At 41.7% G+C, this 16,169-nt stretch overlaps 1 protein-coding gene across 1 annotated transcript in view; it reads right to left on the bottom strand.

Annotated features, from left to right (window-relative positions):
• Nucleotides 1-16,169, bottom strand: part of DHRSX (dehydrogenase/reductase (SDR family) X-linked) — a 131,830-nt gene that overhangs the window by 52,885 nt on the left and 62,776 nt on the right. The window contains exon 3 of the mRNA XM_010580441.1: nucleotides 8,595-8,696. Within this exon, the coding sequence (XP_010578743.1) occupies nucleotides 8,595-8,696 (102 nt within the window). The remainder of the gene's footprint in view (nucleotides 1-8,594; nucleotides 8,697-16,169) is intronic.

Genomic DNA, 16,169 nt, shown 5'->3' with positions numbered 1-16,169 from the left:
GCTTCCCAGCCAAAGCTCTGGGCTGCGCTCCCCTCCCTCCCTTACCCCCAGAATCCAGTGACCCGACGCTGATCTTATCAAGAACAGCATGTGTGCGGGAAAGAGGGGAGAGGCTCAGCCCCAGACACACATATCAGCTTCATCTGCCTCTCTGCTTCCCTGCAAACGGTAAGTTCGTTCTCCCTAATTTTCTGACACAGCCACTCTAGCTCCTTTGTGTCTGAATCTCATAGATCTCACTCTGCATCCTGCAGGCATCTGCCCGTCACATGCCTGGCTCGTCCTTCCCTCGTTCCTTGGTTTCCTTACAGGGCCACAATCCATGGCTCTGAGGGTCCCACCAGCTTCCCCATCCCCTCTTCAGTGTCAAACCAGTTGTGACGCTGGGGTAGATGAGAATTATTTTCTACAAGTAACGTTGAAGTCTGCTGCCAAACAGAAGAACAAGGCTCCAATCATGTCCCCATGGCGGGGGGGATAATTCTCATCTCTGTTAAACGTTAGTAAACTCACAAAAAAGAGACCAGTCAAGAACTCCCGCACTGCAAGAAAAGGTTCAATCAGTTTGTGCACAACAGAGACTCTAGTCCTCAAGATAAGGACTCAATCCTTGTGAACTATGTGGTGTCTAAGCACTTGCAAACTCTGACTGAGACCTCTCCTACAGTTCAGACATACCTAATGCCTCTCTTCGTCCTCACTACCCATCCCAGCTCCCTCCTCCATACTTGCTCTCTTGTGGATTTCCTGATATTGAACAAGAATATATGCTACATTCATAGTTTAATTCTGTTTGTCTTTCAATCAGCAAACTCAAATGTATTGCCATCAAATTTTCCCCCATCCTAATGGTTCCCACCTGACAGTCCTGTTCCCCCCCCCATCAACTCTTAACTTCATCTTCTGCTGTCTGTCCTTTATAACCTCCCAGCCTTAACTGCCTTGCTTCTATTGCCATTCTCCACACCCAGGCTTCTTGTATAGATCTGCCTCTCTTGGAAGTTACGGTCTTGTCCCATCTGCATTCAAACCAGGCTTCTTCCTCTTCCACGCTACAGGTTTTGTCATTATGCCTAAAAATGCAAGAGCCAGCGCTTCCAGAGAGATGTGGTCACTAGCCAGTTGAGGTCACCATCCACATCAGCTCACCAGCTAGTGTCTGGCGAGACATTTAGGTCCTGAGAGTGCTGAAAGCACATCCCAGCTCCACAGTCATGTTCCAACTGTATATCAAGGTAAAACCCAGACACCCATCACCTCCTGTCTACCTCTCCCCACCCCGTAGTCTGCTTTTCATGGGATGGAAACTTGTCACAGAAGACCCAGGCCCCGACTCTGGACAGTGGAGAGACCAGGAGGAGCCTGAAGTGAGCTGCAGTGCCCATCTCCATCCCAGCTCAGAGGGAGCCACGGGGAGCAGATGGGATGATGGTGCCCAGCCTCGGTACCGGTGCATTTGCCTGCACACAGTACTTCCCACCATGGCTTGGGGTTGTGATTCCAGCAGAAAGACCTGCTCAGTCTCAACTCAGGACATGCTTGGTACAAGCAAAATCTTTAGTGATTAAAACGTAAAAGACCGTTTTCAAACTGCAGTGCTTTACAGGCTTCGGACTCAACCCATCATGGGAATATTCCACAGGTGGCGGAAGGTGCAGCCACCTCTGACACAAAGGCAGCATCTTGCCTGCATTCAAGTCCCCATTTCAAACTGTGATAACACCAGAGCCTTTCTAAAGAAACTCGCCATCATTTTTTACATTAAAAAAAACCCTAAGATGTTTTTCTTATCATTGTTGGAAACAGATAAACTCTTTTATCTGGCATTGCAAAAAATTAAATAAAAATAAATTAGCCTAAGGCAAATACTTGGCATGGAAACTCTTAGCCCAAACTTTAAAAGTTTGGCTAACTAGTAAGGAACTGAAAATTGAGTAATGTCTACTGCCAGTGCTCCCAGACCCACCTATAATGCCCACAAGGGAGAAGTGGACTGTATTAGCTGTCCCAAAGAAGAAAAAGCAGTGCATCTTTCCAGAAAAGACAAGCTCTTAGTTCATCAGTAAGTTAAAGAAAAAGAAAAAGAAAAAGAAGGAAAAAATGCAGAAATATCTACTTACAAGGACTGTGAAAACAACAGCCAAATCTTGGTAGGTTCAGCACAAAACTGAACAGGCTGCAATACCTCCTTAAGAACAGATTCACTTTCTGATTCAATGTCTTGCTGCTACATAGCGAACACAGAAAGCACAGGCTTGGAAAATGTGTCAGTTAAAAAAAGACAATACAGTCCATAACTGAGGTTTTGTTTTTACACTAAAATAAATCAGAGCATTCATAATTGGGTCTAGCTGGAAAAAAACACTTTGTTTCCTAAAAATATGCTCAGTAACTGGTTATTTGAGTTGGCACAATGGTGAGTTATCCCAATCACAATCAGAAAATAAGAAAGTCAGTCACAGCTTTCTAATTCAACAGGAAGTTCTCTTAGAAGAAATATCTTGTTTTGCAATATGTATAAAAAATATTTTTACCTAAAAGCTATGAAAGGATTAGGTAAGAATAAAACATGGCTCACTCCTGCCTCTCAGAAAAGCTGGTGGCAAATGTTCCACACACTTAAGTAGAACCGGTTGGGTTTCCTAATCCATCAATAGCTGAATTTTGTATCTGTCTTCCACTGATAAAACATTCACATTCAGGACATAAAAGCAAATGGGTCAAGAACCTGAAGCATGTGGACTCTGAGATAGTTCCCTTTTCACAAAGTGTTTGATATCACAGACACGGAAAAAGCTTTGGAAATAATTACAAAGACAAAGATAGTATCAAACTAAAGTCAGGATTTTCATGAATGAAAAGTCAGAAGTAGCCTAAAGTTACTCTTCTAACTTATTAGATCTTCTAATAAAAAATAAACCTTTTGTAAGAAATCTGATATCTTTATACAGGATACATATCATTCTGGTAGACAACAATGCTATTCAAGTATAATAAAAGCTCTAGCTGATGACTGCGGCTAAAAATCTGGGCGCTAGGTAAATGTTGGCATTGCACAACCCTCAGTTGCTCTAAACAAGCTGGGCTGGATGCCGACAGCAGTATCATGGTGCTCTGACACATGTGCTCAGACAAGTTACTTCCAGTACCCAAAGCACCTAATACCTGTAAAGAGCAGTGTGATCAGCCAGCCTCCCCATACTTTCCAGTCACCTCTCTTATAAAGATGACCTATTCTGAAAAATCTGAGTAAATGGCATCTATCATGAACCGAGCTTCTTCAAAAAATATGGCTCTGAGAGTATCTTCTCATTTTAGAACACATAAATGCCCCATGTTAGTGTCCTTACGAATCTTCTAGTTTTGCCCATCATCCATGGAATATCCATTTTAAGCCAACCACCACCACCACCTCAAATTACCTTTTCCAGCTCTAAACATCTCCCAAAGGCGCAGCTCTCCCATGATGTCTAGTATCTATCATCCATTATATCCAGATAAAGGGCCACTTGCCCTTCTGCTTGTTCTCCTCTCTCTTTCTCCCTGTGCCTCTACACCTTTTCCATCTCAGCTTTGCTTACATATTGCTCTGATTTGTCTTCAAGGAAGGATAAAGATGAAACATGATGCTGTGAGCAGGACACTGGAACAAGATTCATAAGATACCGGGTCCTGAGTTCACCACAGCCTTCCTGTGTGGCTGGAGAAGAAGCATTATTTTTGATTAAATCAAAGTTCCACTGGAGTCAACAGCAACCCTCCTCACTAACTTTGCCTCAAGGTCTTCTCCAGTGAATTTCTACTTCTCTGGGGTTTCTTTCCTTTTCATCTTATAGTCTGTACTTACCTACTGATACAGCTTTTATTGTGCCCTAGGAACTAAAGAGGGAAGCTTATAGAGACTTATTCATTCTATCAAGAGACTGAGATTTCTCAGATGATCCATGAAGTACGAAATATGAACGTGTGAATTAGCCAGCGGTTCAGAAATATTGATTTTAAATTGGCTTAGATAGGCTTCAACTTGAAATATATTAACTGCAATCTGTCTACAATAGGCTAATAATATCCTGAAATCTCTAAGTTCTTTTTCTGTGTTTGTGTGCAAGCCAAGGAAAATACTCAATGTCCTTGTCATTTTCTCCCCCTCCTTTCCTAACCTGTAGCCAAAATCACAAACCATTCAATGAACTGCAACAGAGAAGGTAGTTGGTATTTCATTGTTAATGAGCTAGACCGTGCATGTTTGGTATCCGTAGGTATTCTGTTATCACTAAAGATGTTGTGATTTTGGTGTTCGCTCTCTTGGTTTTGAGATCATTAAGTAGTGTAAACGATGTATAAGTAAAAACAGTTAACTACAAGGTGCAGAGAAACATTTCTGGCACACAAAGAAAATGACTGACTGCAAGTTAGAAAAAACCTCTCTGGCATGAAACAGTGACTACCGCTCATGGCATTTTATGGAGTGTTTTACTATCTCTCCCTTTTGCAACCTAAGGAAGATAGCAGACTTTCTAACGCTCTTAACAGCAATACCACTTTAATGAATGTATTAAATAATTATAGAAGTGTACATGCTGTAATTTGCTAAATGCTTTTCAACTGTACAAAGACACAGTTCTTTTCAAAAACAAAAAATTGGCACCCAATTGCTAATTAGAGGACTAGAAGACATATTCTTCTGACCTTCTGTCAGATTAAGCTTTCTGAACTGCTTGTACTGCATCTGTCTTTCTGTGGCTCATAGTTCAGCTATTTAGCTTACTTTTTTTTTTTCACAGAAAATGAATTTGTTTTCTGTGTCATAGCATTTTTCTCTTTTTAGCACTAGCACATTATATTTAAAAAAATGTTTATGTAATACTCTATTTGCATCTTTAATATGTTTTGTTTATTTTAAAAACCAAGAGCTGAGCATGCATATTACTGATGCAGAAAGCATAGTAATGGAACAACAGGCCTTTATTTGTCAGCTGAAATAATGCGTGCATTCAACCAAATTTTTCCTTTTAAATTAGAAATTAGAAAGTTAAATGTATATGCTAAAATCAGGTATAACAAAAAGAGAGGAGGTGGCTCTAGTGCACTAATCTCCATTTGAACACCGTAAATGTTCACCTAAGACTTCTTAAAGTGCCTGAATTTTAGTATCTAAATCTTACTGAAATTTTTGTGGGACCTGGGTGTCTAGCTCTAGAAGAATACTTTGAAACTCAGGATTTTAGTATTAATTTAATTTCCAACTAGATCCTTGAGCTAGGCAAGTGATGGAGAGCAAGTGATGGAGATACATTTTTTTAAAAAATCACCAGTGACCTGGAAAACTGCTGAATTTCATAATGATCTTAGGTCAGACATGGACTACTGATTATTCACCTAGCACAGTAATTCATGCCAAATCACCTATCTTTAATAATATTTCAATGTTAATTTCATAGTTTGCATTATTGTATAATGTTAGAACTTTCCTCAGTTCATCTTGAAATGTTTGGCTTTTTGATAGGTTCACACAAGCCCACAACAAATATCATGTATCTTCACATACATATACGATACATATTCATGGATATAAGATGTGGAAAGATCACTAACGTATAGACATGATTATAACAATCAGTTTAAAACATTTTGATTTAAAGCAAGTAAATAATACTAATATAGTGTGCAAAAAATGCAGTGTAACAGTTCTTGGCATTTTTACATTAAATGTAATAAAAGTGTACAGTCCTTGATAATAAAACACTTGGTCCTATGAAGATAGAGAGGAGAATTCTTATTAGGTTGCCAATGGTCTGATTCAGAAGTCATGGGACCCACACAAAGTCTGATTTTCAAAACCTAATGGAGACTTTCCATTAGCCCCAACAGACTTTGGGTCAGACTCTTAAAAGTATATGACTGCGTACACATGCATTGCGCACATGCCTAGCCCACAGGTTCTTCCCCATATGCTAAAAAATAAAAATACCTCTTCATATCAAGAATGCTAGAGCTTCAAGATCTGTAAGAAATAAGAAAGTACTAGGTGATACTAAGAAACCTACTGTTCTAGATGCATACACTGAGACATAAGAAAATCAACCATGTCATTATGAGATGTTCTGCAAGACATGCAAAATGCCTCCTATTGACAACAGTTTTCTGACAGAAAGCATACGCACTCACTGACAACATGCCCAACAACCCACTCCCATCAGACATTTAAATATTGCAAGCATTGTCCTCTTCCAGGCACCCTAGCTTGTGTCCAGGGGATCATGCAGTGAAGCTAGTGGAGCTGGCAACTGCGATGAGGCTTTTGAGCGAGTAGTGCCTCCAGCCCAGTAGTCCACGATGGACTGAAACTTGCTCTTTAGTGCATTGTGTTACAGTGAAAAAAATTACAAAAAAAAAGGAAAGAGGAAGGGAAAGGGAAAAGGAAAAGCCCACCACTTAGCCCAAACGTCAGCATTTGTCTTGGATGTGCTCAACACTGGTGGAAAGCCAAGAGAAGCTGTTCAAAGGTTTTTGCATCAGGCCATTTCTCCTCCATTAGGTATGTTCATTTTCCTCTTGTGTACCAAGAAATCACTTGGGCTTTCATTACGAAACTAGTAACAAAACTAAATGCTACAGATTATTTACAAGACCAAACAAAAAGGGCTGAAAAAACCAAACTGCGGGAAAGAGCTTTCAGAAGCGAAGGCTGGTGACTTGCCACATAATGGTTGGAGACTAACCTAATTATACAGGAGTCTTTACGGCAGCTTTGGATGTGATTGCTTCTGTGATTCTGTTAAATGTTCAGCAAAAAGCAGAGTCGGACCATTCATTTCATTGTAGTTTCTAACAGGATTTTCTCAAACAACAGATTTCTCTTGCCAACTGTGTTTGGTAACCAAGTGTAAGTGAAATCAAATGCCCTTTTTGCAGGTCATGAAAATATAGACTGATTCAGGCAAATATTAGTCTCAAGCTTCTTTCTTAAAAGCAACTTTGGGGCTACACTCTTTGGTCTCGTATCATATTAGCCACATTAGGAGATCTATTTTCATATAACTTTGTTTCTTGATTAAGAAGATATATTTAACAGCAATTTTCATCCATCCTGCTTCAGCAGCAGCTAGGGCAGGATAAAATCCTTTATTCAAGAGGGCTTCCCAGCTGTGCTGTTGCTTCAGCCCTATCATTTCTCCCCCAAGCTGCCCACAAGCCCCTGTTACACAGTCCTGGCTTTGCTTCTGCAGACAACCGGTGGAGGGCAGGGGATGCCTGACGGGTACATAGAACTCAAACACCTTTTTTTCCACAAAATGCTGTTTTTTCAAATAGTGTTCTTCCCATCTGTGTAACAGTTTGTACTCTGCATCTTTAAAAGTAGGCATGTAAAACTGAAAAGATTTTGTAACCAGGATTAAATATCCACTACCTTTAATTATTGCACAATTAAAATAATAATGGTAGGCTTTTTTGGCTAATCAAATAAAAATGAACTTTTAATTGAACATTTAATTAATGTTTCATATCAATCAGGAAATAAAATACTCTTGAATTTTTATTATGATATTTGCTTGTGTTACTGAGAGCTCTTTAAGGCATCAACAGATGTAACAAACCCATTTATTTACAGCACATTTGCCCTCACTAGGACTGAGGGGTGCACAGGAAAACAGAAAATGTTCTTTGGGATGTCTTAATAAAAATACATGCAAATAATTGGGAAAACAAGAACAGCAGCATATAACAGCAGAAAATTTCTAGAAGAAGCCTAAATTGTTGCTGGCGGGGTTTTCCCCTAGTTAAATAGACAGGTGAAAATTCCCCTTTAGGAAAGCATATGCAGAGCATGCAGGGTTTTTGGAGGAAAATTATTGTACGGGCTGGTTTCCAAAAATACTGTGGCTATAAAACATAATTAGATGGCAAGTATGTGAATAACAAAAGTTAAAATCCCTAGGAGTAATGAGATTCATTTGGTAATTGTATGAATGAAAGATAAATGTTGTCCTTTTAATTTGTTCTCTGACCACTGAGGACGCAGCTTTATGGACAACTTTCCAGCTGCACCTTCATCTAAGCAGTGACTGCTCTGAGGTTGCTGGATCATTTTCTAGATTATATTTCAGCTGGAATAACCCCCCAACCCAGCTCACCAGGCAGCCACAAGAAATGCATGTGTTCATACAGGGAAAATATAAGGGGAGAGAAAGTAAATAAAGGTGAAAGGACAGGTTTTCTACAGACATAAAGTACAGCTTTCCTTTCCTTTTTTTTTTTTTCCCTTTTTTTTTTTTTTCCCTTTTTTTATTAGGGATGCTCAGATTCTTGTGCAATCGTGTGATTTTTAGTGCTGGAGAGCTACAAAAGACAGCAAAGGAACAAGACTTGCAGTAACATTAAGAGCAGGGATGGCACTGAAGTGTTCAGTCTGCTCAGCTGACAATCTCTCCAAAAAATGCTGTTTAACTCCTAGAAAGACATCCCTGTTAATGCAGCCATACTGTAACCTGCCATATGGTTCAGATAATCGATTTGAAATGTGAAGTGATAGACGAGAGCCCCATTTGTCACATCTTCCCCTGCAGATATGTGAGGAAAAAAACAGAACTCACCATTATTCACCAGGACATGGAGTGGACAATCCTTTGCTCTAAACCGCTGCACAAATTGCCGTATAGACTTCATGGAAGCCAAATCACAGTATAAAAACTCCACTGGAAGAGAAGCAGAGATGAATAAAAACAGAGTTAAGTCAGTTACAATGATATAAAAACACACTTACAGACATCAACAAGGACTCCTGTGAGAATGTCACCAGGAAAGTAAAGATTTTAAAAATAAACCAGGCTTTTGGAAATTATGGGTGAAGCTGATCTCAGAAGGTTCCTTCTTTCTCCTTCCTTCTTCCATTTCTATTTTTAAACTATTGATTCTTCACAGAGCAAATATGAGGAATGCTGCTGCCAGGAGGTGAAGAAGGGTATCAAACAGAGCAAATATATCCCAGTCCTACTGTTTTTCCTACTGCTACCATTTAGGAAGAGGGGCTGCAGCTCTTCAGCGCTGAGATGATCAAGACATGACAGCTGGAAATCAAATGGGGAGAGGAGAAGCCACATCAGGCACCACAATGCTTCCCTGTGCTCCTGACACCAAATATGCTGCCCTATGTTTTTTTCCAGATTATCTACTGAGTGTCTGTGGTCCGAACAGTGATGGAGTCTGACAACATGTTATAAAACAAAGCTTTATTGAGGCACTAGGAAAGATGAGCAACAGCGTGCCCATACAGCCACTCATCCAATCACTGATAGCAAACATGGCATTATAAGTGATGCTGTGACTCTGGTGGACATCCAGGGACACTTGGTGTCCAGGTCACCTGGCAGCAACAACCAGTCACATAAATGCCTTTTGAATGTGGGTAAGAGTTGTGCCCCCCTTGGCTCCAGCAATGGCAGTGTGATTTGAGAGGATCACACCTCACACGGAGACTGTGGGCAGCATCCTGCCTACGCTGCCAATGTCGGTCAAGGGGCAGGGTGGTAGGGGACAGGAGGTCAGCAGTCTGCCTACGCCAACGATGTTGGTCAATGGGCAGGCTGTCAGTGTCTCAAAATATATTTACCACTGGTATGTTTTTATTTCCAAGAAAACATGTCTCTAACAAAAGCATCCTTTGTCCAAAGCATTAGTCAGCCATTGACCTTCACTAGAACACTACAAAATTAATTAACTGAAATAAAAAAAGAATAGTTAAATCCCCCAATAACTTTCACCCATCAGGTCTGAAAATTCTCCTTCTGTTGCAGTTGTTCAGCTTTCACCCCCTGACTCTCAAAGCACTGCTTCATCAGTTGCCTCGCCTTGCATGACAGCCACAACCAGGGTTATGAAGCGAAAACAAGTGGTGCTCCCCCCCAACAGCAGTAGCTATCCCCACACAAACGATCCAAATTCCTTAGAAACTCTGCAAAGCAGAAAAAGAAAGAAAATTGTGACCTCATCCACGTGTTTTAGCCTTTTAGAAAGTATACCTATTGCATGCCAGGCTTTTGGGTTGTTTCAGCATTAGCTATGTTTTAAGTAAGAAAATGTGAGTCTCTAGTGCAGATGTTATTCTCTCTTCTGGTTTGCTACATGTCATGGTGGGACTCCAAGTCAGCTAGATATTGTCAACTCCACCCCAGCTGGAGTCACTACACTAGGGCTCTGAGGTGGATTTGCCTGAACCTCTTCCATAAAGTGAATTTTCCAAGAAAGACCAAAAGGTGTTTCAACTTGAGAAAGTCAGACAGTACTGAGCAACCTCCAGTGATTAAGTCCAGCAGAAAGAAAGGTGAAGGCTGTACAAAGCATGCTCCCCTTGCTCACTGTGTCCTGCTAGGGTGAGTCCTTACTGTTCGGTTTGATTTCAACAAACTCCCAGATTTCCCAAGCTGTGGCAACCTCTGCCCAGGTGCCCGGTCCCCAGGATGGACTGGGGCTCCAGATCCTCACTGCATTTTCCCCACTCCCCTCCACCTTCCCACCTCATGGCTCAAGGGCTGCTCCCCTGTGCTCCACAAGAAGGAACAGCCAACGCCTTCCTTGCACATGGCTTCCCCCACCTCTTCTTAGGAAAGAAACAGCCTTTAAAAGAAGGGGAAATTAAAGATACATAGTTCCTCACACATGCTAAAGCAAGCCTTTCTGACAGGAACATTAAACTATTGGGTAAACAGGCTCCAACGCAGGTTGCAACAAGAGACCTTTCCTCTTACTCTTTTCCCTGGTCCACTCGTGATGTTCACCAGACTATTTCATCCTGCCACAACTGAGGCTGTGAGCTGCAATATCTCTTTATAGTATGTCTGCACAATACGAGTTTAGGAAGGCCTGCAGGCACAACAGCAAGATAAATAACAGAAGACAATCAAGCTGTTATTAAAATCCTTTACAGGAGAACAGTTCCTTCAGTTCCCTTCAGTTTTACAGTATGGGGCTGTAATAATCCTTATGTATTTTGAATCTAGACAGTATTAGTCCCCTGAAATTGTCTTAGTGAATTTATATAAATTACTCAGTGGCCTTTTCAATTTTATTTTTTTTTTTTAAAGAACGCTTAGATTGCAGTTTTAAGATAGTGTACATACATTTTTTCAAAATGGCTGTAAAGTCATACCATTTCAACAACACTGACCCATGAATAACACTGGACAATTTCTTGAGCTCCCTATAAACCTTTAGGAGGTCTGCAATTTTGTTTAATTTCACTGATGTCCTGCATCTGGAGATGGTAAGGAAATGCAAAAGTTATTAACTCCTGTAAAATAAGAAAGTTGTTCAGGTCATTCCTCTTGTGGCCTGGCAGCTACATAAAACCACATGAATGGCACTGTAATTGCTCAGATACACAAAACCTGGTCATACTAACTTATTAGTAACTAGTGCAACAACAAATGGAGTAAAGACCTAGGTGAAGCTTTATGCTGACTCTGCTGTTGCTCTACCTCTCCAGGCAGCTCATCAAGGAAAGAGATTAGGGAAGGCATGATCAGCTTCTTAGGAGGCAGCCACTCACACTCCCAACGGAGGAGTCCCTTTTAATACAAAATATTCATCTTGGTATGGAAGACATTGGACTTTCATTAGCTGCAATATTTTGTGGCACAGTGCAGGGTCCAACCACTTCTTCACCACCTGCGTGGACTGTGGAAACATTGACTCTGCTGGATTTTGCTAATGCCACTATATCTGTAAGAAAAACAGGCCCCTGAGAATATTCTCTAAGCTAAATTTTAACCACTCCCCTCATCTGACCTTGAAATTGTCCTTTTCTGCATTGCCAACAATGGTGGTTAGACAACCGGTGTGCCCAGGTGAGTGCTTTTCAGCCTGACCGGTGCAATCTCATCCTTCCTGGGAATTAACTTTTTGCTACATTTGTCTGATCTCCCCTCCCTTAATTTTGTAGTTTTGCAGAGCAAATGCTGTCCTTCATTATGACTGTACAGTGCCCAGACTAATGGCATACTAGGCCAAGGCTATCATTACTAAGCTTATTTACTTGCTTACTTGAGAAGCGTGTCATCATATTCAGTATTTGTAAAGCACTTGCCATCAAAGATCAGAACATGCTTTGGAAAGGAAAACAAACAAACAAATCAACCCCCAAACTTTTCTTTTTGCTCACAGGGCAGAAACATTAATGGCCAGAGTTCTTGTTTGTGCTTATTCGTGCATGGCAGCTCTTTGCCAGGGAGGCGGTTTCACTGGCGCGAGCGCTGTGCCGACTGAGGTGCCGTTCCACTCGAGAAAGAATGCCAAAACACGGCTCCAAGTCATGTGCTGACTCAGTGGCAGGGCCCTGAACAGAAACTGAGTCTCTTTGTCCCACGGTCCAAGTGTTTAATTCTTATCAGTGTACTGAAGAAAAATACACAGTTAGAAGCTAAGGTCAATGGTTAGTTTCTAGAATATTTTGAAGCATGCACAAATATACTAAGCATGACAATTTTTTAAATGTCTTAATTCATAAAGTCCAGTGATTAATAACATGAGCAAATGACCAAACCTGAACTTGAACTAGCAATGTGACTTGAAGCACTTTTCAGAAACAATGATGGCAAAAGGTTTTCTGTACAGGATAGGTATGAGCAAAAAGAAGACGTGCAACAACAGGAAGCAAACTGAAACATGCCAAAATTGTTTGGCAGTCTGGGGAAGTTCCCACTGACTGGAAAAGGGGAAACATAACCCCCATTTTTAAAAAGGAAAAAAAAGAAGGACCCGAGGAACTACAGGCCGGTCAGTCTCACCTTTGTGCCCAGCAAGATCATGGAGTGGATCCTCCTGGAAACTATGTTAAGCCACATGGAAGATAAGGCAGTGATTGGTGACAGCCAACATGGCTTCAGTAATGGCAAATTTTGCCTGACAAATTTGGTGGCCTTCTACAATGGACTTAGAGCATTGGTGGATAAGGGAAGAGCAACGGACTTCATCTACCTGGACTTGTGCAAAGCCATTTGACACTGTCCTGCATGACAACCTTGTCTCCAAATTGAAGAGACATGGATTTGATGGATAGACCACTCAGTGGATAAGGAATTGGCTAGATGGTCGCACTCAAAGAGTTGTGGTCAATGACTTGACATCCAAGTGGAGACCAGTGACGAGTGGCATTCCTCTGGGTCAGTATTGGGACAGGTGCTGTTTAACATCTTTGTTGGTGACATGGATAGTGGGATCGAGTGCACGCTCGGCAAGTTTGCCAACGACACCAAGCTGTGTGGTGCAGTTGACACGCTGGAGGGAAGGGATGCCATCCCGAGGGACCTTGACAGGCTTGAGAGGTGGGCCCGTGTGAACCTCATGAAGTTCAACAAGGCCAAGTGCAAGGTCCTGCACATGGGTCAGGGCAATCCCAAGCACAAACACAGGCTGGGCAGAGAATGGATTGAGAGCAGCCCTGAGGAGAAGGACTTGGGGGAGTTGGTTGATGAGAAAGCTCAACAAGACCTGGCAATGTGCGCTTGCAGCCCAGAAAACCAACCGTATCCTGGGCTGCATCAAAAGAAGTGTGACCAGCAGGTTGAGGGAGGTGATTCTGCCCCTCTACTCTGCTCTCATGAGACCCCACCTGCAGCACTGTGTTCAGCTCTGGGGTCCCCAGCATAAGACATAGACCTGCTCGATCGAGTCGAGAGGAGGGCCACAAAGATGGTCAGGGGGTTGGAGCACCTCTCCTACAAAGACAGGCTGAGAGAGTTGAGGTTGTTCAGGCTGGAGAAGAGAAGGCTCCAGGGAGACCTTATAGTGGCCTTCCAGTACCTAAAGGGGGCCTGCAGGAAAGATGGGGAGGGACTCTGTATCAGGGAGTGTAGTGATATAGGACAAGGGGTAATGGTTTTAAACTGAAAGAAGGTAGTTTTAGGTTAGATATTAGGAAGAAATTCTTCACTGTGCAGGTGATGAGGCACTGCAACAGGTTGCCCAGAAAGGTTGTGGATGCCCCATCCCTGGAAGTGTTCAAGGCCAGGCTGGATGAGGCCTTGAGCAGTCTGGTCTAGTGGAAGGTGTCTGTACCCATGGCAGGGGCATTGGAACTAGATGATCTTTAAGGTCCCCTCCAACCCGAACCATTCTGTGATACTGTTCTATGAAAATTAATATTTAGATATGTTAATTCTTATATTTGTGGTTTGTCTGCCACTAGACTTCAAATTATTCAAGTACCTAATAACTGACAATAGTGGTTATTCTGCTTTCAAGTTTAATAATATAATAGGTTTTCAAAACCAACTGGTTCGTTTGATTTTCTGTATGCTATTAAGAACAAAAATGGGGAGTAGAATCTACATACAGAATTATCTGCAGCTAATGCTACTGAAATAGTCTAATTTTTAACTCTATCCCATTTTATCTCTCCTTTCCTATACTAACTCCTTGCTTTCAGGTACTTCTATAATGACAGACATGCCCATATTTCTTTCTTCTACTCGATGTGTCCCTTGTTCTTATCTAAATAATCTTTCCAATGAAAGCAAGTGAATACATAATTGTCAAACACGGGCTAAAATATTCACTATTAAAAATATTTTACTATTATTTTATTGTAATTTGATGACTCAGTTGTCAGAAAGTTATTAGCTAATAAAATATAAAAGGAGCATAATTTCCCAAAAGGCAGCTAGAGTTACTTACGCCATTATCCACATATGAATAGATATGTATATGACGGTGCTACAATTGCTGCTTTGCCTAATTGCTTTCTTTCAAACGGTGCCTGGTGCAGCACCTTTTCAGCAACAGAGAAGTTGGTAGATGGTTTTCTGGCTGCTCCTCAAGAAGGCCATACAAATCACACAAAGCTACGCTGGCTGATCACACATGACACCACTGAGAAGCTGTACTGTTTAGTGCCTGTTCCTGCACTGTGCACCCTCCGCTCGCTTGATCGTGGTAACTAAAGTCAGAGGACCTGAAGGACAGGCATCTGGTGGCTCCTGGAGAGCTTTCTGACACCATCAGCCCCACAGGAGCCAGGAGAAGGCCCAGTGTTAGGAGAGCCTGACACAGCTCCGGGTGCTCGCACTCCCCTGAGTTTCCCACTTGGGGTCAACTTCCCCATTTCTGTCCATCTGCTTCCTCACACTATTAGCACGTCTTTCTTTTTAACATCTGGAGTTCCCCTCCTTTGCTTTCCACACCAGGACAGATGACTCGGGTTGCACATTTCTTCTGTGTCTGTATCACAGGGCATAAAAAGCATGAAATGGGAATTTTGGTTTACCACGGAAGGAAAATTCAGAAGCAAAAAGGACAGATACTGCAGTGAATGATCAGGGACTGTAACTTCTGAGATATTCACTGATTAGCTGAACATAGGAAAATGCAATGCTTGGGCTCTTGCAAAGACTATGTCACTTAGGTTTGATTTAGATTGGATTAAGATGAGATGGAGGCCAACTACCAACTACAACTTTTTCTGCATTCAACTCTAACCCATCCTCTTGAAATTATTATGGACAGCTACAGCTCCACTTCAGCAGAAATTGTGAGAGTCAACTTTCTTTTATTATTTATGCCAAAGCAGTTTTCCATCATGCTTTCACTATCTTTGTGTTAAAAACACAAGCAGGGGATCCATTCTAGGGAAAGCTGCAACTTGGCCCAGTGCAGCAGGGAGATGAGAACTCATAGTTCATGGTGGAAAGAGGACTACAGAAAGGACTGCTTTGCCTGTTCCTGCTTGCCACTCATCTATCCAGTGTCTGAAGATACCAGCAGGAAGAGTTACTTCTCCAGCAAGGCACAAGGAATTGTTCCTAGATAAGATAAAAAAAATGGTGCTCAGTAGTCACATGTTCATGCTCAAAAACATGTTGCAAAAGCTCCTCACAGGTCTGTTGTTCTCTGGCTGCCGTATCTCCACAAGGGGCACTGAGAAATTTGCCCTTTCGTATGCTCTTCTGCCTCACAGAGTTATACTTTGGCATCTGCACAGCAGCAAGGAGAAATGTTGTCCTGCTCATGAAAGAACTGAGTATGTTTCTAAGCACCTGGACAGTGTAAAGGAGATGTTGTTTATCAGAAAGCACTCTTAATGAGTCAAATATCTACCATCTGATAGATGCTTCATTGCAGAGCTAGAGAAGCCCTCTCAGCAAGGTGGCAGGTGGAAATGAAGTAGAGCAAACCCC

Source organism: Haliaeetus leucocephalus, unplaced genomic scaffold, assembly GCF_000737465.1.
Source record: "Haliaeetus leucocephalus isolate CR32 unplaced genomic scaffold, Haliaeetus_leucocephalus-4.0 Scaffold712, whole genome shotgun sequence".
Classification (NCBI taxonomy): domain Eukaryota; kingdom Metazoa; phylum Chordata; class Aves; order Accipitriformes; family Accipitridae; genus Haliaeetus; species Haliaeetus leucocephalus.
The sequence above is the reverse complement of the archived record's forward strand: the minus strand, read 5'-3'. Positions and strand labels throughout refer to the sequence as shown.